The sequence below is a fragment of the Hypanus sabinus genome, chromosome 4 (assembly GCF_030144855.1).
Source record: "Hypanus sabinus isolate sHypSab1 chromosome 4, sHypSab1.hap1, whole genome shotgun sequence".
NCBI classification, from domain to species: Eukaryota; Metazoa; Chordata; class Chondrichthyes; order Myliobatiformes; family Dasyatidae; genus Hypanus; species Hypanus sabinus.
In genome coordinates, this window is record NC_082709.1 from 170,920,521 (window position 1) to 170,948,391 (window position 27,871).

Here is a 27,871-nt window from a genome sequence, read left to right on the forward strand (position 1 = left end):
TTACAATAGAAAAATACATTGAGAAATAGGTTGTGCAAAAGGACAGCAAAAATAGGGAGACAGTGTTCATGGACCATTGAGAAATCTGACAGCAAGGGGAAGAAACTGTTCCTAAAGTGTTGAATGTGAGTCTTCAGGTTCCTGTACCTCCTCGCTCACACTAATAAAGAGAAAAGGGCACGTCCTGGGGGGTGCATATTCTTAATGATAGATATTGCCTTTTTGAGGCATTGTCTTTTGAAAATACCCTTGATGATGGGAGACTAGTACCCATGATGGAGCTAATTATGTCTACAAACCTCTACAGCTTTTTTCGAACCTGCTCATTGGAGCCTCCAAACCAGACAGTGATACAACCAGATAGCTCTCCATGGTACTGCAGTACATCTGTTAAAAAATTACTGGAGCCCTTGAAGAATTTGACAACCTTATGGTTGAAACCCTGCATCAGTGTCTCCTGGTGATAGCTTTTGTCACCCACAAGTTTCTATATATTCATCTATTGTTATACTTTCTCTCATCTCATTGGTGTGTTCTTGTTCAAAGCTTCAACAATTCTCTCAAGATACAAATGCACATTTCTGTGAACTCAAGTGTTTTGCCTCATCCATCTCAAATGATTTTTCTGCCTCTGAATAATTATGCAGGAAGACCACATGATCATGTCATGTTGCTGTCTGTTGCAAACACATTCTCCAGGTAGGAACTCCCTGCTGGGGAGATCCAAAGGAGGTGGACACTGTGTGTTCATCAACAAAGTTTGGTGCACAAACTCTTCTGTAGTCAGCCGTCACTGTTCTGTGGCAAATGAACATTTTACAATCAAATGCCGGCCATATTACCTGCCAACACGCTCTCCCCATGAGCGTTAATGCCAAAAGTTCATCTGGACAGTCTCTTCATAATTCAATTATTGAGTGATTAGTGTAATGCCCTGGTTATGATTTCTACTGTTATGCTGTAGATATGTTATTTTAGCAGCTTCTGCAAAAGCGGTGTGTCCTGCTGGTAGAATGCTTGGTTTCAGCTAAAGGGGCTATGATATTCAACTAAGGAATGTTGCGTCAGCCAGTCAGGATGGTAGAATTCGAAGGTTCTAAGGAGAGCTGGAGAGAGAAATTTGTGATGGACACTGGTGGGGTTTGTGGTCTTTTTGGCAGGAGCTGTGGAGAGGACAGGAGGAAAGACGGCTGAGAATGCCATGGGAAGGAGAGTCCCCGATGCACAAAGTACTTTGTGCAGATGAATGGCTCCAAGGAGAAAGGGCCAACACACCTGAGAGAGAGCCTGTTTGTTCGATATGGGTTTCAAGCAGCTCAGAATGTGGTGAGTGCTTTCAAGCAGACTATGGGTACAACACGAACAAAAAGGACAACTTCAAGATGAACTCTTAACCTTTGGACTGGGTTAACTGAAATGGGCCCTTTTTATATTTCTTTTTCCTACTAACTGTTCCATAAAGCTGAAATTTGTAAATATATTTTATAATTTTATGTGGTGTACAATCTGTTATTTCTTGCCGACTGACAATTTTGTATGGGCAGTACTTACAGAGCATCCGCTCCAATCGATATTCTTTTATCCAGAACATCATGACGTTCCCGTTTGGCTGAACCCCAAATCACACCAACCCTAGACGAATATTGTTTATGAAAGGTGGCCTTCTCACCAGAGTCCCGTGGCTGTTAGCAGAGCCGGCTAAAGAGCCAAGTTTGCACAGGAGACTGGTGAGGGGGTTACAAGTACATTATGTTTTATAGGTTGCCTTTTATATTTAGATTATGTTTTTTTGTTCTTCACACTTAGTGCTGTTTTATATGCTGCACTGGAGCCAGAGTAATAATTATTTTGTTCATTCGTCTACTGAAGAATGACAAAAAATCAACTTTGAATCTGATTTACATATCTGTATACACGTAACCAGTGCTGGGATGAGCATTGAAAGTAAATTTATTATCAAAGTACGAAAATGTCACCATATACAAACAAGATTCACTTTCTTGTTGGCATACTCAGTAAATCAAAGAAACATAATAGAATCATTGAAAGGCAACACGAGTGAATCTGCAGATGCTGGAAATAAATAAAAACACAAAATGCTGGCAGAACTCAGCAGGCCAGACAGCATCTATGGGAGGAAGTAGTGACGACGTTTCGGGCCGAAACCCTTCATCAGGAGTGAAGCAACATGGGATGGTCGAGGGGGGATAAAAAGTGGGGGGAGGGATAAAGTAGAGAGCTAGGAAGTGATAGGTTGGAGGGAAATGGGCTAGGGGGAAGGTGGAGAATTATGGGAAATAAAAGAGAAAGAAAGATAGGGCTGGGGGAGATATATTGGGGGGGGGGGGGAAGAGAAAGAGAACCAGACTGAAATAATAGATAGGGATGGGGTAAGGGGGGGGTGCAGGGGTATCAACAGAGGTCTGTGAGTTGGATGTTCATGCCGGCAGGTAGGAGGCTACCTAGGCGGGAGATAAGGTATTGCTCCATTAACCTGCGTGTGGCCTCATCTTGACAGTAGAGGAGGCTATGGACAGACATGTCGGAGTGGGAGTGGTCTGTGGAAGTGTGTCTGGCCACAGGGAGATCCCGCCACTGCTGGAGGACTGAGCGCCGGTGTTCGGCGAAACAGTCTCCCAGTCTGCGGCGGGTCTCCCCAATGTATAAATGGCCACATTGGGAACACCGGATACAGTATATCACCCCAGTTGACTCGCAGGTGAAGTGGTGTCTCACCTGAAAGGACTGTCTGGGGCCTGGGATGGTGGTGAGGGAAGAAGTGTGGGGGCAGGTGTAGCACTTCTTCCGTTTGCAGGGATGAGTGCCTGGAGGGAGGTCCATGGGGAGGGATGGGGGGGATGAATGGACAAGAGAGTCAGGTACGGAGCGATCCCTGCGGAAAGCCGAGAGTGGGGGTGGGGGGGGGGGAAGGGAAGATGTGGCTGGTGGTGGGATCACGTAGGACTTGATGGAAGTTACGAAGGATTATATGTTGGATCTGTAGGCTGGTAGGGTGATAGGTGAGGACCAGGGGGACTCTATCCCTGGTGGGCTGACGGGGGGATGGGGTGAGGGCAGAGGTGTGTGAAATTCGTGAGACGCGATGGAGGGCAGAGTTGCTAATGGACAAAGGGAAGCCCCTTTCTTTAAAAAAGGAAGACATCTCCTTTGTCCTGGAATGAAAGGCCTCATCCTGAGAGCAGATGCAGCGGAGGCGGAGAAATTGAGAGAAAGGGATAGCATTTTTGCAGGAGACAGGGTAGGAGAAGGAATAGTCTAGGTAGCTGTGGGAGTTAGTAGGTTTGTAGTAGACGTCGGTGGATAGGCTGTCTCCAGAGATAGAAACAGAAAGATCTAGAAAGGGGAGGGAGGTGTTGAAAATAGACCAGGTGAACTTGAGGGCAGGGTGAAAGTTGGAGGCGAAACCAGGTGAATTTGAGGGCGTGGTAAAAGTTGGAAGCGACCTTTCTTTCTCTTTTATTTCCCATAATTCTCCACCTTCCCCCTAGCCCATTTCCCTCTAACCTATCACTTCCTAGCTCTCTACTTTATCCCTCCCTCCACTTCTTATCCCCCCTTGACCATCCCATGTTACTTCACTCCTGATGAAGGGGTTTCGGCTGGAAACGTTGTCACTGCCTCCTCCCATAGATGCTGTTTGGCCTGCTGAGTTCTGCCAGCATTTTGTGTTTTTATTTAGAATTATTGAAATTCCACACCTAACAGAACAGACAAGCAACCAAAGTGCAAAAGACAACTGTGTAAATACAAAATAAAAATAATAATAATAAGCAATAAATATTGAGAACCTGAGATAAAGGGTCCTTGAAAGCGAGTCCATAGGTTGCAGGAACAGTTCAGTGACGGAGTGAGTGGAGTTGAGTGAAGTTACCCTCTTTGGTTCAACAGCCTGATGGTTGAGGGCGATAACGTGTGGGTAATGTGAGGGATGAAGTTAAGTGGCTGCAGTCAGCACAAACATCAGTTAGTTTTACCAGAGGTGGATCATTGTGGCCTGTGTAATTATCACATTGCTGACATTCTAGTCAAATAATTTTTATTGACATGGGTGGGTCCTGACAATTCAACTGCTGTTTATGTTGATAATATCAATGGAAGACTGCTGTGAAGTTCCAGTAGAAGAGTGAGTGTCTGTGTATGTGTGCGCCCTTAACTCCTGGTGGAGACGTTGGGGCGCCGTCATGACAAGTTTTTTTACACTGATCTTTTTTTTTGGTGATTGCTCATCATACGGCATGTCTTGGGCATCTGAAACCTGGAGGAGCCCATCCCTCTCCAGATGTTTTTTTTGAGGTCGAGTTGCTAGCACGACACTCAACCCAGGCACGGATGGAGAGCGTGCAAGGAAGCCGGCTGGATTCAAACTCGGGACCATTTGCCCTGAAGTCTAGCGCTGATGTCACTACGCCACCATTTATTATCAATATTTACAATAACCTATACCATCTCTCTCCTGCTCCCTTCTCACAGTACCCAGAAAGATTCTGGTTAAATAGGACTACAGCAAGTCTCACTAAATTCATTCTCAACCAAAGCCCTATTTGGACCTCATCCACGTCAGTTTGCTGGTATGCCCTCAGTGTGTATTTTCACTGCCACCATACATTACAAACAGATAAATAAATTTATCTTCAGCAAACCAACACATGGGTTTGGTTGCAACATTTAAGGATGTTTGAGTAAGTACACGAATGGGAAGGGTGCAGAAAGCTATACTCTAGGTGCAGGTCAATGGGACAAGGCAGAATAACAGTTCAGCATGGACTGGATGGGCTAAAGGGCCCGTTTCTGTGCTGTAGCACTCTAACTCGATGCATCATCTGGGTCCATTGGGGAAATGTGTATCAGTCTCAGATTTAAATAGTGAGTCACTGGATGAGGGGGATCTCATCTTTATTTCCTTTTGTTACTCCTCTCTGCACTTTGTGGTGCATCGGGCAGCAACCTTGCCATTTCTTTAACATTCGTCTGTTTTTGACAAGGCCGAGTTGCGAGCTCACCCAGCACAAATGGAAAGTGTTCCAGGAGCCAGCCGGATTCAAACCCAGGACCAGTCGCCCTGAATTCCGATGTGGATGCCACTATACCACCATTTCCCATGAGGATATAATACTGGCTCTATGAAGGCTTTGTGTCCTTTGAACACAGGTAAGTGCTCTTAAACATTATGTATGCTTCCTTCTTCCTTTTAAAGAGATGTTCCATCTCTCTTGTCAACAATGATTCCTTTCCCCAAACATTTTTCCCCTTCCCAGTGGGACAAACCTATCTAGAAGCCCATGCAATTGAACCAGGATTCATTTGGAAGTACAACTCAGCCTCAAACACCTTTCCAGGAATCAAACATAAAGTACCACCCTTAAAATATGGGAGATGGGGTGGAAGAAAAAGGAACCCATCATCAGTGTGTATAGACAACCGCCTTCAAAGATCATGTCCAAATACTGCCCCACAGCACTGCAAGGCATGGGATCATCACCCAAAGATAATAACAAACTGTCATCAACATCTGCAACGGTAGATTCAGCAACTGTGAAAAATGTTCAGAAATGGAGACGCAGGTAGGAACACAAAATCAGCAACACGTTGATGTTCCACTGGGTAGTTTTCTATTAGTCACAGTCTGCTCATAGACATGGTGCAGCGTTGACTCCGTGTTTTAACAGGAATTAAAATCTCAGGTGATTAGCTGCAGCTTGTTGCTCCAAGTTCTATCAGAACGACAGAATTGAGCACCACACACAGCAATGTTGCCACCTTGCTAAGATGAACAGTATTGAAAAGCACCTGGTCAAATTTACCAACGGGCTGGCACTTTCCTGGGCTATGAGTGCTGTCATCTTGAAATATGCAAAATTAATACTGAAATACAGGCACCACACTCTCAACACAAAGTCACAGCAGTGCCTCTACTTTCTTCTACGTTTGTGGAGTTTCAGAATGTCAACAAAAACTTTGACAAACTTCCACAAATGCACAGTGGAGAGTGCACAGGAAATCCTCTGGACCACTGAGAACACCTACAAAGAGCACTTGCACAAGAAAGTAGATTCCATCATCAAGGTCTCACACCAGCCAGGCCATATTCTCTTCTCACTGCTGCCACCAGGGAGTCTGAGGTTCCACACTACCAAGGTCATGGACAATTAAGCTCCTGAACCAGTGTGGATAGTTTTACTCACCTCAACAGTGAACTGATTTCACAAAGTATAGACTCACTATCAAGGGCTCTACAACTCACATTCTCATTAATTACTACTTTTTTCAAACATTTGCAGAGTTTGCCTTTTGCACATCGGTTGTTTGTCCATCTGAGTACAGTTTTTCATTGTTTTTATTGTGTTTGTTTGCATCTGCTGCGAGTGACCACAAGGAAACAAATTTCAGTGTTGTATATGGTGGTATATACATACTCTGATAGTAAACTTGCTCTGAACTTGGAAGTTCTCCACAAGTACAAATTCAAGTTGCTGTTGTGATAGCATCTGCCCAGCAGAGTGCAGCCACGATACGCTAACAAATACATTTGATTGCAGGACCGCTCATTCACAACTTTTCAAAGAATGGCGAACAGAGGGTGGTGAACCTGAGGCATTCTTTGTCACAGACAACTGTGGAGGGTAAGTCATCGAGTATATTTAAGGCAGAGATTGATAGGCTCTTGATTGTTCAGGTGTCAAAGGTTACGGGGAGAAAGCAGGAGATTGGGGCCGAGAGGGATGATGAAATGGCAGAGCAAATTTGATGGGCTGAGTGGCCCAATTCTGCCTGTGTCTTATGGTCTTAAGATGCAATACAAGAAGGTTATCCACATCTGTGGGACCATGCAAGGATACCTTGATTAGGATCGCTGTCCTCAGGACAAGGAGGATGCTGAGGAAGAAACAGAACGGGAAGGAGTAAGCAACCCAGCAGCTGACAACACTCATGCAAGCGGGCCACCGCAGATATTGGGCTAATGCCATCAACTCAGTTACAATTAATGGTTAAAGTCCCCAATTTCTTATCACTTTTTCCACTCACCAGAGCTCAGCACCAACCACAAGACCTTTGTGAAACCACAAACCTGAAGTTTTAATCGTGATGTTGCCCCTAAAGTTTATAGTTAGCAATTTTAAGATGCAAAGAAAATGATTCCGAGAGATCAAAAATGGGAAAGTTGGCTTAGAGATGTGATAACTATGGATTCAAATGTGAAAGGAAGAGGGCATTACAAGGAATTACATGTTTTGCCATTCAATATCAAAAATTAATCTGACTTTTAGTCTCTTTCCATCTGTCCGGTTATGATTTTGTACTTCATCTCCTGAAATATAGCTTGGCATGATCTCAAAATTCAAGGAACAAAAACACAAGTTACTGAACAGATTTCCAAGATCAAACAGAAATGAATTTTAGAAGAAACAGGTGTCTCAGCAAGAGGGGTTGAGAGATAGAGTGTAGCACATGCAATCAGCTACTGAGATGAGAAATCTCTCCTCTTATTTTTAAATATAAGTTCTCTATCTCTGTGGGCTGTAACACTTAGTCTACAGGTCTGAGATCAGTAAAATATTTGGCATTAGTCACTTTGGAAAATTACTATCTGATCAGAAGAGTGACTTTAGATAAATTATTTGATTAAATAACAGACCAGTTCTGAATAGTCTTAAGGCTCATTTCAGATTCTATTCTTCTGGCCCTATTGAAAAGGAATAAGCAATACAAGCGGTATTATCTCTCAGTTTAAATTTTATGCATGGCTTTTTTCAGTCAACCAAATATTGTTTTTTGTGGTTCTAGTCCTTATCAACTTGAACATTTGATATTTGGTTATGCATAAAACCACAGCTTACCATTGTCAGTGTTTAAAAAAATATTAAATGGTTAAATAATAGTTCACCTTTCCTTAAATTCTGTACAACTTTGACTTGAACTTTTGTTATCACACAAAAGCAGCTTCTGAAATTTTATACTCAAACTCTGCAAGCAGGAATCACAAATAGCTTTTTAACTGTACATTGGGAGCTGACAGTAAGTCACACCTCAGCAATTTATAACAAAAAATGCCCTATGTTGTTACTTTCTCCGGCTCCATATCAGAGCAGACTGAGACAACTACATAGAGAAAATAGTAACACAATTTTTAAAACATTACTTTAGCACAACAAATAATCATCCATGTTGATCAAAGCAGATTTTATGGCTCAAGGAAAATACCCCAGAGCTTTCGGGTGGAGAAAACAAAACATGAAATTTGAAGATGAAGTAGTCAGAATAAGAATGAAAACAATTTCAGAACAGGAGCTGTTCCGGGCTGTTAGGGCTGTCGCTTTCGAGAAATAAAGGGGTACTCAGAGAAGGGAAGAGCAGACCACAAGAAACAATAAACTAAAGTTGAGAATCTTAAAGTCGTTTCGCTGTTTAACTAGGAAGCAGTGAGACATTGAAATGATGGGGGAACAAAACGTAGAGGAACTAATATGAGGAAGTTTGAATTGACGCCGTGAGAATACTAAATAGTCGGGGTTAGAGAGGGCAAGAACAGCGGATGAACTGAGCAAGGGGGCGGTACAGCAACACGATGGGTCTGCAAGCGTATTCGAACAGGATGCCCGGCCGTCGGTGACAGAACAGTTCAGGTTAGGCCTTGCTGACATGTCGGCTCGAGGAGAAACGAGCCTACAGCAATGGTCGCTGCACTCACCCCCTCATGATACACTTTGTTTGCCCGTTTTAACTTGATGTCCACCGACATCCCGACCTTGGTACCGACGCTCCGACACCGAAGCCAGACTCACAACCACATGACCCGTTCGCTCGCCTCTCGCGTCACCTGACACGTTCACGCCTTCGCTGGCGTCATGTGACCTGCTCGGAGTCCTCCCAGTGACACATGGCTTTCCCAGCGTGCTTTGAGACCGGTCGGTGAAAGTGTCGGGTCCCTGATGGACTGGAGAAAATATTGAAAAGCTGGAAATCCGGCCACGAAACTGTCCTGCTGAAGGGTCTCGGCCCAGAACGTCGATTGTACGTTTTTCCAAAGGTCAATGACGATTGGTTTTCCAAACAAGGGCCAGAAGTAATTAGTGCATTTCAGTGATTTTAGTTTCATTTATTTTAGTCTTTAAATGTGTACAATGCATTTGAAATACCGCTATCTGTATTTCCATACGAAAATAATGAAGAAAAACTATCTTTAAGACCCATTTCCCCCTGCATCCCAGTAACTAAGGAAGTAGAGACACAAAGGAAGTGCACAAAGGAAGGATTTAACCCAGACTTCAAATGAACGAATAAACATGAAAGATCATGAAGAGATCTTTAGGGGGTTTGACAGGATGGATATAGAGGAATCTATAGACACAAGAGAGCAAGTATCAGCCAGATAGCTTGCATTAAGATGTAAGTAGTCCATCTTAATTTGGTTTTACTCTGACACAGCTGCAACCTGATCTGGGAATTCTCAACTGTTTTTTTTTCAGGTTTTCTGCATAAACTGTGTTCTACCACTCAATTTTTCGGTGTTTTTAAAATTCTGTTTCCAAATCCCATCCACCTTCACTCACTTCTGTTTAAATTAAATGGTTCTGCATGGATTTTGTTACTTGGTCATAGTTATTCTTTATCACAGAGATTCCCTTTGTTTTCTCCACCCTTTCCGCTATGCAACTGGAACTACGCCTGTTTTCTAACTCGCTCAGTTCTGATGAAGGGTAATGGCTAAATATGTGAAAGTCTTTCCTCACAGAAGGCTGACTGACTACTGAGTATTTCCAACACAAGTCGGTGTGGTGTACCTATTGGTTAGACTACATACAGGAGGAAAATAATGTTTGCTCAAGGATGTCATTGAGCCCATTTTTTTACATAACCTGGCAGTCTTGTGGGCTCATAATTCCCTTTGAATTTACTTAATTCACTGATTTTCAATTTTCGAACTTCCATGATAGGTGTCATTCTCATCTACTGTGTAAATCAATGGTACACTCTTCCAGATACTGATCCAGTAAATTAGCCATTACAATACATGGTCTTGGAGTTGTGCTCTAAGGGGTCCATTACTGGGAAATCTTGTATATTTTTAAATATTCCAAAGTTATTTTATGCAATTCTGTAGGCAAAGGCAGCAGTTATGAGCAAGAAGGCAAGTACTGAGGCAGATGAAGAGTAAAGACAAATGAATTATTTGTAATGTGTTTGCAAATAGGAGGTAAAATGACAAAGTGAATTTATTATCTCAGTAAGTATATGTTACCATATACGGCCCAAGATTCATTTTCTTGCAGCTATTGACTGGAAAATAAAGTTCAAAGTAAATTTTATTATCAACGTGCATGTATGTCACCACATACAACTGTAAGATTCAACCCTGAAATATAGAAATACAATAGACTGACAAAAAAAACTATATGTAAATCAAATTTGACGAACAATCAATGTGAAAAAGGAGACAAATTGTGCAAATGACAAATAAATAATACTGAGAACATGAGTTGTAAAGTCCTTGACAGTGAGTCTGTAGGCTGTGGGATCAGTTCAGAGTTGTGGTGAGTGAAGTTATCCACGCCGACTTGAGTCAGATGGTTAGGGTAATTAACTGTCCTGAACCTGGTGGTTTGGATTTAAGGCTCCTGTACCTCCTGCTCAATGGTAGAAGCAAGAAGAGAGCATGGCTTGGATGGTGGGGGACCTTGATGATGAATGCTGTTTCCTTGTACCAGCCCTCCATGTAAATGTGCTCCATGGGCTGGGGTTTGTCCACCACCTTCTGAAGACTTCCCCTTTCCTACAGCATTGGTGTTCCCATGCCAGGCCACGACGCAACTAGTTAGGGTACTCTCCACTGTGCATCTATAGAAGTTTGTCAAGGCTTTAGTGATACACCAAATCTATACAAACTTCTCAGAAAGTAGAGGCTGTTCCATGTCTTCTTTGTAAAGGCTCTTACCTGCTGATGGCAGAACAGATCCTCTGATATAAAGTAAATGGTACCAATACTGTAAATGGTAAATGGTAAACGATACTCTCCTCCTCCAATCTCCTAACAAAGACCTCCAGTTTCTTCCTCCAATAGTTAATTTTAAAAAGTTCTAAATGAAAAGAAAATAAATGCAGGAATTTCAACATTTGCACTGCAATACACGGAATATATGTCATCTATTTGTTCACCTTGGAAATGGTATAAAGGAAATTTAAAAAAAACTGAAGTTATAAATGAACAAAAGGGAAGTAATACCATTGCGCTAACTGCTCAGCTGCTGTGATGTAGATAGATTGTGAGGTTGAGTTCATCTTACCTATCATACAAGAGGTCATTCAATAGCGTTCTAAGAGCAGAATATGTAGAACAAAGCATGAAATGGAAAATAGAAACCATTTAACGTGGAAAAGAACCCTACTTACTGTACTGTCTACAAAACATCCCAAAGCTGTAACCAAAGAATTCACAAATGAAAAACATGCCCACATATTTGAAAAGATTAATTAAACTAATCATAACCTCCGTGGTGTCCAGGACATTCTTAAGGACCGATGCCACAAAAAGACGTCATCCATCATTAATGATCCCCATCACTTGGGTTAAATCTTGTCCTTGTTGCTGCCATCAGCAAGGAAGTCTGAAGGCACACACTCAAATGATTCAGGAATCACTTCTTCCCCTCTGCCACCTGCTTTCTGAATGGACATTGAACCCATCAACATGACCTCATTACTTTTTATTTCTACTTCTGCATTACTTATTTTAATTAACTGTTCTGTGTATGTGTATATATGTGTGTGTGTAGTTTTTTCTATTATTTTGTGTTACATTGTACTGCTGCCAGAAAGACAACAAATTTCACAACATATTGTTACAGATGTGCCACAACTCTGAGGGGCCGAAGGGTACAAAGTAGCCCCCTCCTTTTTGAGAATCGCAAGATCGCTATTAATTCAGGTCTGGGACCCAGGAAATGAGAGAATCCACAAGGTTTTGGAATGTGTCCTGGCCTCAGCGAAACAAAACCACTGATAACAGCCATTGTCTCTTTGGAGACGGAATTGTGTATTGAGTACTGTACTATTTATTGAAGCCCCTCAGGGGACAACCAGAGTGGTCTGGTTGAGGGATTGCATCATCCCAACCTGATTGACATCTGAGACCCCGTGAGTAAGGATAAAAGAGGGTCTGGGGAACAACCCCTTGAGACGCACCAGGAGAAACGCTGGAAAGCCAGTGACAGCGTTTTATAGTGAACGCCGGTGAGGGCCCGTGTGCGTCCTCCCTTGCCAGGGTAGTGGGCTCATCACGAAAGAACGGCTTAGCTAAAGGAGAGGCCACAAATGAACGGCCACGACAATGAGACTCTGATGGATCAAAATCATAAAAGGAAAGCCGGCAAGTTTTTCTCCCAAAACTCACTCTCTCTCCAACCATTGCAAACCCAGCGGTCCCCAAAGGCTGCAGCCTGCATGAACTGAGTGAACTTTATATTTCCATCGGACAATACATTAACCCCTAGACAACAATAGAGCTATTTCTTATTGATTATTATTATACCCGCACTTTTAGATTTAGTACTGACGACGTATATTATCAGTATGTTTGCATTGATAATATTTTTGTGTAGTTTTACTAATAAATACTGTTAAAAATAGTACCATCAGTCTTCAATGGACCTCTCTATCTTTGCTGGTAAGTGACCCAGTTACAGGTTTCGTAACAAAGTGGGGCCTCATCCGGGATTTGATACCAAATTGGAGGGCCAGTGAATCGGGCTTGTAAGTCCAAACTTGGGTCCGGTTGCGCGGGTAGCCAGACGGGAAACCAGCAAAGATGGACGTGGATGAATTTATAGAAAACCCGACTCTGGAGGTGCTAGAGGCGGCCACAAAGTCGGACTTGATAAATATTGCGAAAGGACTAAACCACACGGAGGTGAGGTTGTCAAATAAAAAGCAGCAGGTGCGGAGGGCCATAACTCAATATTATATTGTGAAGAATGTGTTTTCAGCTGAGGTATTGGAAAATATTCCTGAAAAGGTACCAGCGAGTGGGACGGCTCAGTTAGAGTTGGAGAAATTAAGGTTGGAACATGAAATTAAGTTAAAACAGCTGGAAGCAGCTGAAAAGGAAAAAGAAAGGGCTGAAAAAGAGAAGGAAAGGGCCGAGAAAGAAAAGGAAAGAGCCGAAAAGGAAAAAGAGCAGGAAAGAGCCAAAAAACAAAGGGACCATGTGCTCCAGCTAAAGGAGTTAGAGGTGAAGAGGGAGCAGGAAAGAGCTGAGAAACAAAGGGAGCATGAAATTCAGTTAAAACAGCTGGAAGCAGCTGAAAAAGAGAAAGAAAGGGCCGAAAGGGAGAAGGAAAGGGCCGAAAAAGAGAAGGAGAGGGAAAGAACTGAGAACCAAAGGGAGAAGGAGAAACAGAGGCAACATGACTTGGACATGGAGAAGTTAAGGCAAGAGCGAAGAGCTCAAGGGTCAGACTGAGAGAAGTGGTTTAGTGTTAGTCGGGAGTTCAGGTTAGTACCTCTGTTCGAGGAGACGGATATTGATAGTTATTTCTTGCATTTTGAAAAGGTGGCAGTGAGTCAGAAGTGGCCCAAAGAGTAATGGGTAGTGTTGTTACAAAGTGTGTTAAAAGGGAAGGCACAACGGGCATATGCAGTGTTGTCCATGGAGGAGGAGTCTGAGAATTATGAGAAAGTAAAGGAGGCCATTCTTTGGACCTACAAATTGGTACCTGAAGCCTATAGACAAAAGTTCAGAAATTTAAAGAAAGTGTGGAATCAGACATATGCAGAGTTTGCCTATAAAAAGGATATGCTCTTGGATCGTTGGTGTGCAGCAGAAATAATGGAAGAAGATTTTTGTCATCTCAGGGAGTTAATTCTGATTGAGGAATTTAAAGGTTGTGTTTTGGATGATATCCAGATGTATTTGAATGAGAAGCCGAATAAGTCCATCTCCGAATTTGCTAGGTTCGCAGATGAATATGTCCTAACCCACAAGACAAAGTTTTCCTCAAATAAAAGTTACCAGGGAGACCGTGGGAACGGTAGAGAAAGCCCACCGGCTGAGGCAGAGATCCCGCCGGGAGCTAGTGGTAAAATTGAGGAGGTAAAGCAAGACGGAAGGAGAGGTCCTGGCTTGACCTGTTTTAATTGTGGAAAGGTGGGTCATATTGTATCTGGGTGCCTTGCTCCGAGGAAGGAGACAGGAAAATGGAAAGCAGCAGTCCCTATAGGATGTGCTGTGGTGATCAGTAAATCGACGAGAGAGCCCCAGGTAGACAGAGTACGAGAAGGGTCTGAGAAATGTATTTCAGAAGGAACCGTGTCTGTGAGAGAGGGAGACACACCAGTTCCACTGCGGATCTGGAGAGACACGGGAGCTGAGCTGTCATTGATTAGCAAGGTACTGGATTTTGGTCGCAAGACTGGAGAGGTGGTTTTGAGAGGCATAGGAAAAGGAACAGAAGCGGTGGCCTTGCATAGGATCATTATAAATTGTGAGCAGGTATTTGGACCAGTTGAAATAGGGGTGCAATCAGAATTCCCGAGAACTGAAGTAGACATTCTGGGTAACAATTTAGCTGGTGGTGACGTTTGGTCGGCCATGGAGCTGACGAGCTGGCCTGTAAGTGTTGAGGACCCGCCCCTAGATTCCAAGATCTATCCCGCATGTGCGACCACTCGCAGCATGTCGAGAAAGGCAGCTGAGAAAGAGGCCAGTTTAAATCTGGCCAGTATCAATTTGGCCGAGACGTTTTTACCGACCCTGTACCAAGAGGGGTTAGAGGGTGGTAAAACGGAGAATAGGAAAGTGAAAGAGAGTAAGGGAGAGGAGGTAGACCTGCCCTTAGCCAGGAGGAAATTTATAGAGGCATGGAGTAAAGATGAGCAACAGATAAGGCTGTTAAAAGGTCCAGGGTTGGACATGGATGATCTGTCTGGTTTGGCAGAACTGTTTAAAGAAGTTGAAAGTTCTAAAGGTGTTCCCGATAATGAAATGAGGGCGGTCCTAGATGAAAAGGATGCCATTAACTTGAAGAAGTCTGCTGGGTTGGCAGATGAGGTTGTTTCAGCCCACGGGGTTGAGTTTACTCCGGAAGGGAGTTGCCCAGAGAGTAACTGGGAGGATCAGGGGAATTTAGAATTTGAAAAGGGTACGGGTATTGAAAGCCTGGAAGAGGCAGATGTCCCGTTTGAGTGTGTTCAAGATGTGGATGCACGTGGTACTGAACCTAGTAATGGAGCTCAGAAAAAGTCTGAGGTATTTGATTCAGTTGAAAAGGAATGCAGTCCTTGTGGGTCAGATGGACTTGGTTCAGTGAAGAAAGGGTTAACCTTGGTAATAGTGGGAAGTGAGAATTCCCAGTTGTTTGTGTTCGAAGGTGTGTTAAAAGTTAGTGAGGAGATAAAAGGTGGTGAGGTGAATATTATTATTGAAGGAAAAGGGAAAAGTGCAGTTCCTAAAGTGAATGAAGAAAACTTAAAGTCTGGATTGATGTCAGAAGCAGCAACCAGGCTGCAGAGACAATGGCTTGGTAACACGAATGGTGCCTGCGAATCAATTACAGGTTGATTTGGAATGTAAAGGTGCCCCTCACGCTATTGTTATTCAGGAGTGTGCTGTGAAGAGGCAGAATTTGAAATGCTGTTTGGACCAAGAGTTTAAACTGAAAACTAATAGTATGAAGGGTCCTGAAGAGAAAACTAGCAACTTGCTTAAAATTAAAGAATTGTGTGGAAATTCAGAAAATGGTCTAAGTTTGGAACACATTGTTGATAAAATAACTCCTATAAAAGGAGCATGCAAAAGCCTATTCCACACTGGTATACAAGTTAACCACATGGGAGTTAACTGGAAAAGGGGCGAGGGTTGACGGGATGCTATTTTAAATAACAGGATCCGGTTTTAAGGGATTTTGACAAAGCATGTGATTAATAAAGACAACCCCATGGAAGATTGACTGTTAAGTTTGAAAGTAAAACAAAGATTAGTATTTGCATGAACTTTTGTAGTATACATGTAAGCTAAGATCACAACTCTTTAGTTTTTGTTTGTTGAAGAAAAGGGAAATAAAAAAAAATAGGTGGTTATTAAATTGAAGTCTGATGCTACAAGACTTTAGTAAGGTACAAGATGTTAGGATAGTAAAGGAAGTGATAACGTAATCATTAACTGTTTAGATGCTGAATTGAATGTATAACTGTATTACTCTGTAGTGAAAAAAAAACTCTTTTGTATTGTGTTAGATTCTGAACTCCTGTAAGACTCTGGATTAATTCATTTTTAACCGATGGTAAAAATCTTTGAAGGAAGGGGATGTTACAAATGTGCCACAACTCTGAGGGGCCGAAGGGTACAAAGTAGCCCCCTCCTTTTTGAGAATCGCAAGATCACTATTAATTCGGGTCTGGGACCCAGGAAATGAGAGAGAATCCACAAGATTTTGGAATGTGTCCTGGCCTCAGCGAAACAAAGCCACTGATAACAGCCATTGTCTCTTGGAGACGGAATTGTGTATTGAGTACTATACTATTCATTGAAGGCCCTGGGGATGACCAGAGTGGGCTGGTTGAAGGATTGCATCATCCCAACCTGATTGACATCTGAGACCCCATGAGTAAGGATAAAAGAGGGTCTGGGGAACAACCCCTTTAGACGCACCAGGAGAAACGCTGGAAAGCCAGTGACAGCGTTTTATAGTGAACGCCCGTGAGGGCCCGTGTGTGTCCTCCCTTGCCAGGGTAGCGGACTCATCACGGAAGAACGGCTTAGCTAAAGAAGAGGCCACAAGTGAACGGCCACACCAACGAGACTCCGATGGATTGAAATCATAAAAAGGAAAGCCGGCAAGTTTCTAAAAATCTCTGTCTCTCCAACAAAGGCTGCAGCCTGAATGAACTGAGTGACTTTTATATTTCCATCGGACAATACATTATCCCCTGAACAACGATAGAGCTATTTCTTATTTATTATTATACCAGCACTTTTAGTATTGATGTATTTAGTATTGATGACGTATATTATCTGTATGTTTGCATTGATATTATTTTTGTGTATTTTTACTAATAAATACTGTTAGAAATAGTACCATCAGACTTCAACGGACCTCTCTATCTTTGCAGGTAAGTGACCCAGTTACGGGGTTCGTAACAATATGCTGTTGATATTAAACTAATCCTGATTCTGATTTTAGCCGTGGAAAGTGTTGGAAATATTCAGCAGATCAGGCTGCATCTACAAAGGGAAATTGTTGATGTCTTAGGGCAAAGACACTTCACTTATAATTGTGATAGTTCGCTTTAGACTTCCACTTACTTGATTTTCAATAAACTAATGTCTTGCATTTCCAAAACTGAAACTGAGGCAATTGTTTGTGTGGTTGACAGTCATACTTCTTAACAAGAGTAGCCCACAAAAGCCAAATTTCATTTTGTTTCTGCTGGGAGACATCATCTCAATAAATAAGTTTCCTCACCACAACAATGTGGTAAAATAATCTAGTACAGTAAAACTATAATGATCTATCATCTGTCAAAAAATTTGTCAATTTCTATTAAGAATAAGTAAACAAAGGTAGGAAGATTAGATCAATTCTCATGGACCATTAAGGACCAAATATTACAGGGGCATAAAATTTGTATTTATGGAAAAGAACTATCCAAGAATCTTCTGCAATCAGTGTTCTGGAATTTTTGGAATTTTAATTGTCGTGGGATCTTATGTAAAATTTTACAAATATTTTAAGATTTTATGGGTTGGTTGACGTCTGTGACAGGGCAAGTTACATATACACTGTTGAAGAAGAAAACAATGGATTTAGCAGACTATTGAGTTTTATATTCATAGTTCCTATCTGGATGCATCATGGCTTGGAATGCGTGACTGCTCAGCCCAAAGACCACAAGAAACTGCAGACTGTTGAGGACATAGCTCAGCACACCACAGAAACCAGCCTCCCCTCCATTGATTCCCTTTATACTTCTCACTGCCTCGGTAAAACAGCCAACATAATCAAAAACCCCGTCCACCCCAGACATTCTTTCTTTTCCCTCTCTCATCAGGCAGAAATAGAGAAACCTGAAAGCATGTACCGTTAGGCTCAAAGACAACTTCTGCTCCACTCTTATAAGACTATTGAGTAGTTCCCTAGTGTGATAAAATGGACTCTTGAATCCAAAAATCTACTTTATTATGACCTTGCTTGTTACTGTCTTCCTGCACTGCACTTAGTCTGTAATGCAACATTTTATTCTACATTCTATTTTTGTTTTCCCTTATACTATCTCAATGCACTGATGTCATGAAATGATCTGTATAGATAGCAAGCAAGGTAAAGTTTATAGTTATTGTACCTTAGTACAGAGAGTCATATAGCATGGATATAGGCCCCTTGGCCCAACCAGTCCATGCAAACCACAGCACCCACTGAGCTAGTCCCAAGTTCTTGCATTTCGCCTGTATCTCTCTGAACCCTGCCCCTCCACGTAACTATTTAAATACTACACTACCTGTCTCAACCACTCCCTCTGACAGCTCATTCCATATTTCACCACATGAAGAACTTGTCCCTCGGGTCCTTCTTAAATCTTACCCCCTCACCCTAAACCTGTGGGACCTATCTGTTGACATCCCTACTCAGGGTAAAAAAGAATGTTAGCATCCACCTTACAAGTATGATTCATAATTTTACGTGTTTCAATAAGATTGCTCCTCAGTCTCTAATGTTCCAAGCTATAAAGACCAAGCCTGGCCCTTTTACTCAGGCCCTCTAGTCCTGGCAACATCCTCAGAGATGTTTTCTGCACCGTTTCCAATTTAAAAGAGTGTTTCCTATAATTGAGTGATCAAAACTATACACAGTACTCCCAAGTGCAGCCTTGCCAACGACTTATACATCTGCAACTTAATGGTGCAATTCCTGCACACAGTACCCTGATTGATGAAGGTCAGAGAGCTAAATAACTTTTTAACCACCCTGTCTACCTGTGATACCACTTTCAACAAACTGCTTACTTCAACACCTAGGTCCCTGTGTTCCTTCACATTCTCTTGTGCCATACAACTCATAGTACATGTCCTAGGCTAGTTTAACTTTCCAAAATGCATCACTTCAAACTTAACAGTATTGAAATCCTTTTGCAAATATTTTACCCATTTCCTGAAGTTCTTTACGACTAATACCTCCTAATCTGTGCCATGTACAAACTTATTGATCGAGGCTTGCATTCTCATCCAAAACATTTATATAAATAGTGAATACCAAGGACTATAATACTGACCCCTCCCGCCACCTTTTTGCACACTGCTGGTCACTGGTTTCCATTCCAAGAAACAACTTTCAGTCACCACTCTCTGCATCCTACCTCCAAGCCAATTTTGGATCTGCCTAGCCAGCTCTCCCTGGTTTCGGTGGGATCTAACCTTTCACATCAGATTCTAGGGGAGGGTCCTTGTTGAAGGCCTTGCTGAAGTTCAAATAGACAACATCTGTTGCCCTACCCTCAGCTACCTTTTTGGTTACTTCTTCAAAGTACTCTAAAAGGTTTGTTGAGCATGACTTGCTATGCATGAAGACATATTGACTCCTCCTAATCAGACACTGTCTATTGAAATGCTGGTAGATCCTGACCTTCAGAATTCCGTCCAGTAACTTTCCCATCACCGATGTCAGGCTGACCAGCCACGTAGCTCCCTGGCTTGTCCTGGTTACCCTTCTTAAATCTGTGTAATAATGTGGCAAATGTGACAATAATAAGCGCATTTTAATGCAAACTGTAAATTCCAGATAAGGATCAAAATAAGCACCAACAGACTTTGCTTCAAAAATGTTTTAAGTGGTTTACAGTGAGGAAAGGATTGAGAATCAGAATAAGGTTTAATATCACCAGCATATGTTGTGAAATTTGTTAACTTTGTAGCAACAGTACAATGCAATACATGATAATAGAGAAAAAAGAAAACAATGAATTACAGTAAATATATATATCAAATAGTTAAATAAGTGGTGCAAAAAAAGAGAAAATAAAAAGAAAAGTAGTGAGGTCGTGTTCATGGATTCAATGTCCATTCAGAAATCAGATGGCAGAGGGAAAGAAGAAGCTCCCAGTGCTCAGATAATACTTGTCTTTCAACAAATTCTATCGTAACCATGAGAATAAATTATATTAAGTATGGTGAAGTAGTGTGGGAGGAGGCTCACATGGAGCATGAACACCAATGATTAACTAAGTCAAATACAGTATTTTTGTGCTGTTAATTCTGTGTAAAAAAAATCAATTAGCTGGTCATTTCTCTTGTTACTGTTGAAACTGGATACGGTTTTTGCATAAACAGTAGCAGATACTGCATTTAATTAAAAGATGTTCCGCAAGGCACCTTAAAATGTTTTGCAGATAAGATATTAAAACACATTTCATTTTCATTTAAGCTTTCCACACAAAACTGAATGAGAAGACAAGATCCACTCATTTAGTTATGTAGTGCTCAAACAACTATTGTGCATGAGTTATCTCACCAGTGATTTGATAAGGAATCAATTCCCTTGATTTATTATTTCAGAACAGCAAACACCAAATGCACCAGTAGATTCCAACATTCGAGAAGATGCCAGTGCAGCATAACCAGCTTGATTTACATTCAGTGGACACTTTATCGGGTACACCTGCTCATTAATGCAAGTACCTAATCAACTAGTCATTTGACAATAACTCAATACATAAAAGCATGCGGACATGGTCAAGAGATCCAGTTACTGTTTAGACAAAATATCAGAATGGGGAAGAAATGTGATCTGAGTGACCGTAACCACAGAATGATTGTTGGTGCCAGATGGGGTGGTTTGAGTATTTCAGAAACTGCTCATCTCTTGGGATTTTCTCACACAACAGTCCAGAGTTTGTAGAGAATAGAGTGAGTGGCAGCCTGGGGGTGAAAATGCCTTGTTAGTGAGAGAGGTTAGACAAGAATGGCCAGACTGGGTCCCGCTGACAGGGAGGCAACAGTAGCTCAAATACCACACATTACAACAGTAGTGTGCAGAAGAGCATCCCTTATCGCACAACATATTGAACCTTGAAGATGGGCTACAGCAGCAGAAGACCATGAACGTACACTCAGTGGCCACTTTATTAGGTGCAGGAAGTGCCTAATAAAGTGGCCACTAAGGGTACATTTATACTTTTTGTTGTCAGTGCTGGCTCGAGGTTGAAGTGAATCTCCAGCCCAACCCTGTGAATCACTCCATGCCAAGATTTTTATGAGAGCTCACTTTACACTTAGCAAGTGGCTTCCAGGTTACATGCTGGGCTGGTTGCCACTGCTTTTTTATCCATTTAAGGGGAGCACAGGGTCTCATTGTCTCCCATTTGAATTGTCCTTAACTTTTGCAAAAGCTTTGCACTTATAGAAATCAGGTTTAAAAAAATCTCCAGTTTACATAGTAATCCTCAGTAGTGTACCATCTGCCTTTAATATTGCATGCATCTCAGCATTATAACCATCTACACCTTGGACTTCAACTACTGCACAGAGTCTTGCCATCTTCAGAAGTTTTCTGATGACTCTGCCATAGTTGGATGCATCAGCAAGGGAGATGAGGCTGAGTACAGGGCTAAGGTGGGAAACTTTGTCACATGGTGCGAGCAGAATCATCTGCAGCTTAATGTGAAAAAGACTAAGGAGCTGGTGGTGGACCTGAGGAGGGCTAAGGCACCGGTGACCCCTGTTTCCATCCAAGAGGTCAGTGTGGACATGGTGGAGGATTACAAATACCTGGCGATACGAAGTGACAATAAACTGGACTGGTCAAAGAACACTGAAGCTGTCTACAAGAAGGGTCAGCGTCGTCTCTATTTCCTGAGGAGACTGAGGTCCATTAACATCTGCCAGACAATGCTGAGGATGTTCTATGAGGCTGTGGTGGCCAGTGCTATCATGTTTGCTGTTGTGTGCTGGGGCAGCAGACTGAAGGTAGCCTACACCAACAGAATCAACAAACTCATTCGTAAGGCCAGTGATGTTGTGGGGGTGGAACTGGACTCTCTGACGGTGGTGTCTGAAAAGAGGATGCTGTCCAAGTTGCATGCCATCTTGGACAATGACTCCCATCCACTCCATAATGTACTGGTTAGGCACAGGAGTACATTCAGCCAGAGACTCATTCCACCGAGATGTAACACTGAGCATCATAGGAAGTCATTCCTACCTGTGGCCATCAAACTTTACAACTCCTCCCTCGGAGTGTCAGACACCCTGAGCCAATAGGCTGGTCCTGGACTTATTTCCACTTGGCATGATTAACTTATTATTATTTAAATATTTATGGTTTTATATTGCTATATTTCTACACTATTCTCGGTTGATGCAGCTGTAACGAAACCCAATTTCCCTCGGGATCAATAAAGTCTGTCTGTCAATAAGGTACATTTTTTGTGCAGTTCCACAAGTTTATTGAAAATAAACCTCTTGTAAATCTGAGCAAAGCAAGTCAATTTATCTTTTCATCTGAGCTACAGATCAATTTCAGACAGTTTGGGAATATGATGGTGATCAGGTACCACCTCTGTTAACATGTGATCCTGCATATCATCGTCCAACAACTGTCTGTACCTTGACCCTCTCCACACCCCTCTGTTTCAGGTTGAGATGCTACATTAAGACAACATGATCCTGCTGCTGAGTCTCAGGCAGATCACCAATGCTTCTGCCTTCAGAGGTGTAGTGTGACCCTCTGAGTTCCTCCAGTAGTCTGTTTTTAGATCTCTCTTTAAAACCCATGTTAACAAATGTCAATTATAATTCTGCTTTAGAGATATTTTGCTATTTTATGTAAAGATTCCCTTATCCTTCCTACTAATGTTTACCCTTTCAAAAGCATCTAGCTCCGTAGATGAGACTCTTATTTTCTGGGGAATAGGTTTATGTTCTACATTAGATATAAACTATTTTAGCTTTACATTTGGCCGTCATGGCACAGCAAAGAGCTCCAGTGGCTCGTATTCAGTCCTTTCTCGGATACTCTCCAAGTGGAGTTTACACATTTTCCCTTTAAGCATCTGTGTTTCCTTCGATTGTCAGTTTTTTGTATATACCAAAGATGTGCTGGTTACTATCAATTACCCATCATATAGGCTGGCAAGAAGACTAATAAGCACAAGAGAGAGAATAAGTTGCAGAAAATACGTTGGGAATGGACTAGATGGACTTCTCTAAGCCAACATAACTCATGGGATTGAATCATAAACAAGAGAAAATCTGCAGATTCTGGAAATCCAAGCAACACACACAAAATGCTGGAGGAACTCAGCAGGTCAGGCAGCATCTATGGAAAGTAGTACAAAAGAGTCCTGATGAAGGGTCTTGGCCCGAAACGTTGACTGAACTCTTTTCCATAGATTCTGCCTGGCCTGCTGAATTCCTCCAGCAGTTGTGTGTGTCAATGGGTTCAATGCCATCTTACTATGTCATGAAAGCATAGAACAGTTCAGCACAGGTCATGACTCTTTGACTCATGATGTGGTGCCAACCACTCAACCTACTCTAAGATCAACCTAACCCTTTTCTTCCACATAGCCCTCCATGTTTCATTGGTCCACATGCCTATCTAAGACCCTCTGAAATGTCCATCGTGTATCTGTCTCTACCACCACCCTGGCAATGTGTTCCATGCACCCACCACTCTGTGTAAAATAACCTTCCTCTGACATTCCCCCTATACTTTCTTCCTTAAAATTGTGCCATCTCATATTGGCCATTACCACCCTGGGAGAAGGCATTGGCTGTCTACTCTATCCGTGCCTCAGCATGTTGTACTCCACTATTAAGTCACCCCTCACCTTCCTTCACTCCAAACAGAAAAGCCGTATCCTGAAAAAGATGAAACGAAATCTTCCTCTTTCAAGAATCACATTAAACCTGCCAATTCTCTTGCAAAATGATTATTAGAAGTTAAAAGTAAATAATTAAATATTAATGGAATTAATGTGGACCAGAAATTTGGAGACGCACGTGATTGCAGGTGCTGGACTCTGGCGGGGGAAATAAAGCAATTGCTCAGAACTTGCTTCATCTTCCACTTTGGTAGCCTACAACCTACTGGTATGACTATTGAATTTTTCAGATTCAGATTACCCACAGACCTTGTCTCACCATTCCGGTTCTTTCTGTGTTTATTCACCTTTCCAAGAACCAACTGACATGACCCAATTCACTGCTGTTTAGCAACACTTTGATCACTTGGCACTAAAATAGCCTGTTTTTCTTTTGTTCTAATTACAGTACGTTCTTCCTTGTAAAAATTTAAAGTAGTTTTGTTAAGGTCAGCTTTATTTGTCATTTGTACTGGTACATCAAAACATTCAGTGAGATGCACCATTTGCATCAAATCAAATCACACTTCCAGCGCCCACACAGAATGCCCACAGTTTATTAACTCTGACGGTGCATCTTTGGAATGTGGGAGGAAGCCGGAACCCATCTGGAGGAAACCCATGAGGTCACAGGTAGAACATTCAACTCCTTACAGGCAGCGGTATGAATTGATGCTAATCTTACAGTTAATGCTGTAATAGTGTTACACTAACCAGTACATTACCGTGTCAATGATTTTGCATAATTTATGGTGAATTAATGTTTTTCTTGTCAATGGTGCATATGTCATCCAATATGCCTGTGATGCTGCTGCATTCATGTACCTGTGTGTGAAGAATTGTGAGTGCTGAAATCTTTGTAACATTAGTGTGGTTTATTTGTGCTTTCTGTTTTATGATAGGCTTAAGTTATTTTGTTGCTTACTACCACGTTTGCTGGACACTCAAATTATTTGGGTCTTTTGGTCTGATCAATCCAGCCTATTATACACATCCATTGCTGTACCTCTGGCACTGGTGAAATCCAAAATGTGAGTTCAAGAAAGCTCCAGAATGAAGCATGTTAGAAAGAACAGTACTAGCCATGTATTTTCTTTACATTTGAGACAAATGTACTTTATTATAAATCATAGTAACTGATTCTATAGGTTTCCTGTAAGCAGAGTTTAATAAAGGGCAAAGAGAATCCCTTATATCAAGAATTTTCAAGTGCAGTAACTGTCCTAGGATGAAGCAAGATTCTGGAGATTTTTTATCGCCCATCTGCAAATAAGTTTAAGTAATTTTAAATAGTTCTAAATCTGGAAAGAATTAGATTTCATATATTTTCACATTCCTTCAATTACCACCTGTGGTAGATAGTTCCGCACTCTGACCACTCTCAGAAAAAAATAAACCTGATTAAAAATCAAAGTGGATACATTTATATGAAGAACATATGGTGCTTCAGACAGACAGAACTTCTTGAGGGTTCCAAATTTTGAAATGTTAAATATTTGGCAGAATCATAACCATTTCGCACTTTTAATGAGCATCATGCAGTTTGTGAGTCACAGCTCATTGGTTATATGTAAACCAGACAAAAGAATCTAAGAGTCTTTGAGTGACCAAAGGCGTTTTCTTTTTTTCTGAAGAAGTGTCGTGAAGAAGGGTCTGGGCTCGGAACATTGACTGTTTACTCTTTTCCATAAATGCTGCCTGACCTGCTGGGTTCCTCCAGCATTTTTGTGTTGCTTTGGATTTCCAGCATCTGTAGACCTTCTCATGTTTATTCTTTTGTCTGTAAACTGCGAACAGGTCTAAGGAGAACAAAATTGCAGAATGTAAAATCAAACCAATAGATGAAGAAAACCAACTACTAGTGCCAAACATCATGAAAGTATAATTAAAGAAAGTCATGCATGTGTGATGGTATTTAGTTCCCTTTCCAAATGTTTTATGCTATATGGATTTCATGCTAACTCTATAAGAATTGACCTTGAATATTCTGTTTCTACCTCTTTAATAATGTTGCTATGAAAATAACTGGTTTTGAAGTTAAACAGCTTAGTAAACTTTTCTGTGCAGAATCAATTAAGCTTCGTGCAAATGGCATTTTGCTGAAGATTTGATCCAGATCATGGAAAAGAAAATTTTACTCAGAGCATGACCATCAGATTTTTCTTACCAGATCCTAAAAATAGTTTTAGTTCACATGTTAGACCATAAGACCATAAGGATATAGGAGCAAAATTCGGTCATTTGGCCCATGAAGTCTGCTCCACCATTTCATCATGACTGATCCAATCTTCCTCTCAGCTCCAATCTTCCTCTCAGCTCCAATCTCCTGCCTTCTCCCCATATCCCTTCATGCCCTGACCAATCAAGAATCTATCAACCTCTGCCTTAAATCTACATGAAGTGTTGGCCTCCACAGCCGCCTGTGGCAACATAATCATAGATTTACCACTCTCTGGCTAAAGATCGTTAGGATTTACAAAAAAGATTCAGTAGACCATTTTTCTCTCTGTAAAATTATGGTTTTATTTTTGATAAATATAAACTGTGAATTGAGATGGAAACTAGTTTGCATGAGACTGGGATGTAGAGATAAACTCTGAGTGTGCCAAATGCTTGAAGCACAGAAACTGAAGGGGAAGAAAGACGTGAAAAGAGCAATCTAATGTGAAACGGGAAGGAAATAAATAAGGGTTCAGAAGATGCAAATAAAATCATACAGAAGGAAGAATAGAAAAGGGCAATGAAGTATACTCAGGATCTTCTTCGGGTGCTCAAATTCCATTCTGCCACTGTTGTCGGTAAGGAGTTGTATATCTTCCTGTGACAGCATGGATTTTCTCCAGGTGCCCTGGTTTCCTCCCACATTCCAAAGCTGTATGGGTTGGTACGTTTATTTGCACATGAATGTAACTGGACAGCATGGACTTATCCCTGACTATCCTCAGTCTTCCAGCGAAGACTGTATTGCTTGGTTTTTCTGTGGAGGAGCACTTAGGAAACAATGACAATTACTCCCTAATTTTAAGATATGAATGATATCTTGTAGGAAAGCAGTATTAGGCGGGAGCTAGTGGGAGTTAATAGGAAACTGTGGTTTTTGAGCAAGTCCACCTTTGACATGTGGAGGGTGTTTAAAGACCACCTGCATAGAATGCAGAACTGATATGTTCCAGTGAAAAGGATGGACAATAACGGGAAGGTAAGGGAATGTTGGATGATGAGAGAGGCTGTGAATTTAGTCGAGAAGGAAAAGAAAACTCTTGTAAGGTGTAGGAAGTTAAAATCAAACAAGCCTTTTGTAACATAAATAAGCCAGAAAATAACTCAAGAACGGATAATATGGTGGACAATGAAGAAGGTTATCAAAAATTACGGGGGGGGGGGTGCGAATCTTGATCAGCTGATTAAATTGGCTGAGGAATGGAAAATGGAGTTTCATTTGGATTAGTATGAGGTATTGTATTTGGAAAGTCAAATCCAGGTAGGACTTTCACAGTGAATGGGAGTGTTGCAGAAAACAGGGACCTGACTGATAAACAGGGTGATGAAGAATGCTTTTGGCATGCTGGCCTCCATAAGTCAGGGGGCTGAATATATAAGGTCAGAGTGCTGTTATCCATGATGTCAATGAGACCGCACTTGGAATATTGTGTTCAGTTTTGGTCACCTTCTTTCAGGAAGATGTTATTCAATTAGTAATGTTATGAATGTGCCACAACTCTGAGAGGCCGAAGGGTACAAAGTAGCCCCCTCCTTTTTGAGAATCACAAGATCGCTATTAATTTGGGTCTGGGACCCAGGAAATGAGAGAGAGACATGCAGAATCCACAAGGTTTGGAATGTGTCCTGGGCCTCCAAAAGACAAAGCCACGGATAACAGCCATTGTCTCTTGGAGATGGAATTGTGTATTGAGTACTGTACTATTCATTGAAGCCCTCAGGGAATGAACAGAGTGGGCTGGTTGAGGGATTGCATCATCCCAACCTGATTGACATCTGAGACCCC

General features: G+C 41.7%; 2 protein-coding genes across 2 annotated transcripts in view; one reads left to right on the forward strand and one right to left on the reverse strand.

Moving 5' to 3' along the window:
* vps26c (VPS26 endosomal protein sorting factor C) overlaps window positions 1–8,866 on the reverse strand; it is a 37,808-nt gene extending 28,942 nt beyond the window's left edge. The window contains exon 1 of the mRNA XM_059968787.1: window positions 8,708–8,866. Coding sequence (XP_059824770.1) covers window positions 8,708–8,758 — 51 coding nt within the window. The 5' untranslated portion in view covers window positions 8,759–8,866. The remainder of the gene's footprint in view (window positions 1–8,707) is intronic.
* Window positions 8,867–8,901: 35 nt separating this feature from the next.
* LOC132393487 (uncharacterized) lies at window positions 8,902–17,405 on the forward strand. Its single transcript, XM_059968786.1, has 2 exons — window positions 8,902–9,405; window positions 11,862–17,405. Exon 2 carries the CDS (start codon window positions 13,661–13,663, stop codon window positions 15,569–15,571), a length of 1,911 nt encoding a protein of 636 aa, XP_059824769.1. The 5' UTR covers window positions 8,902–9,405; window positions 11,862–13,660; the 3' UTR covers window positions 15,572–17,405.
* The last annotated feature ends 10,466 nt before the right edge of the window (window positions 17,406–27,871 follow it).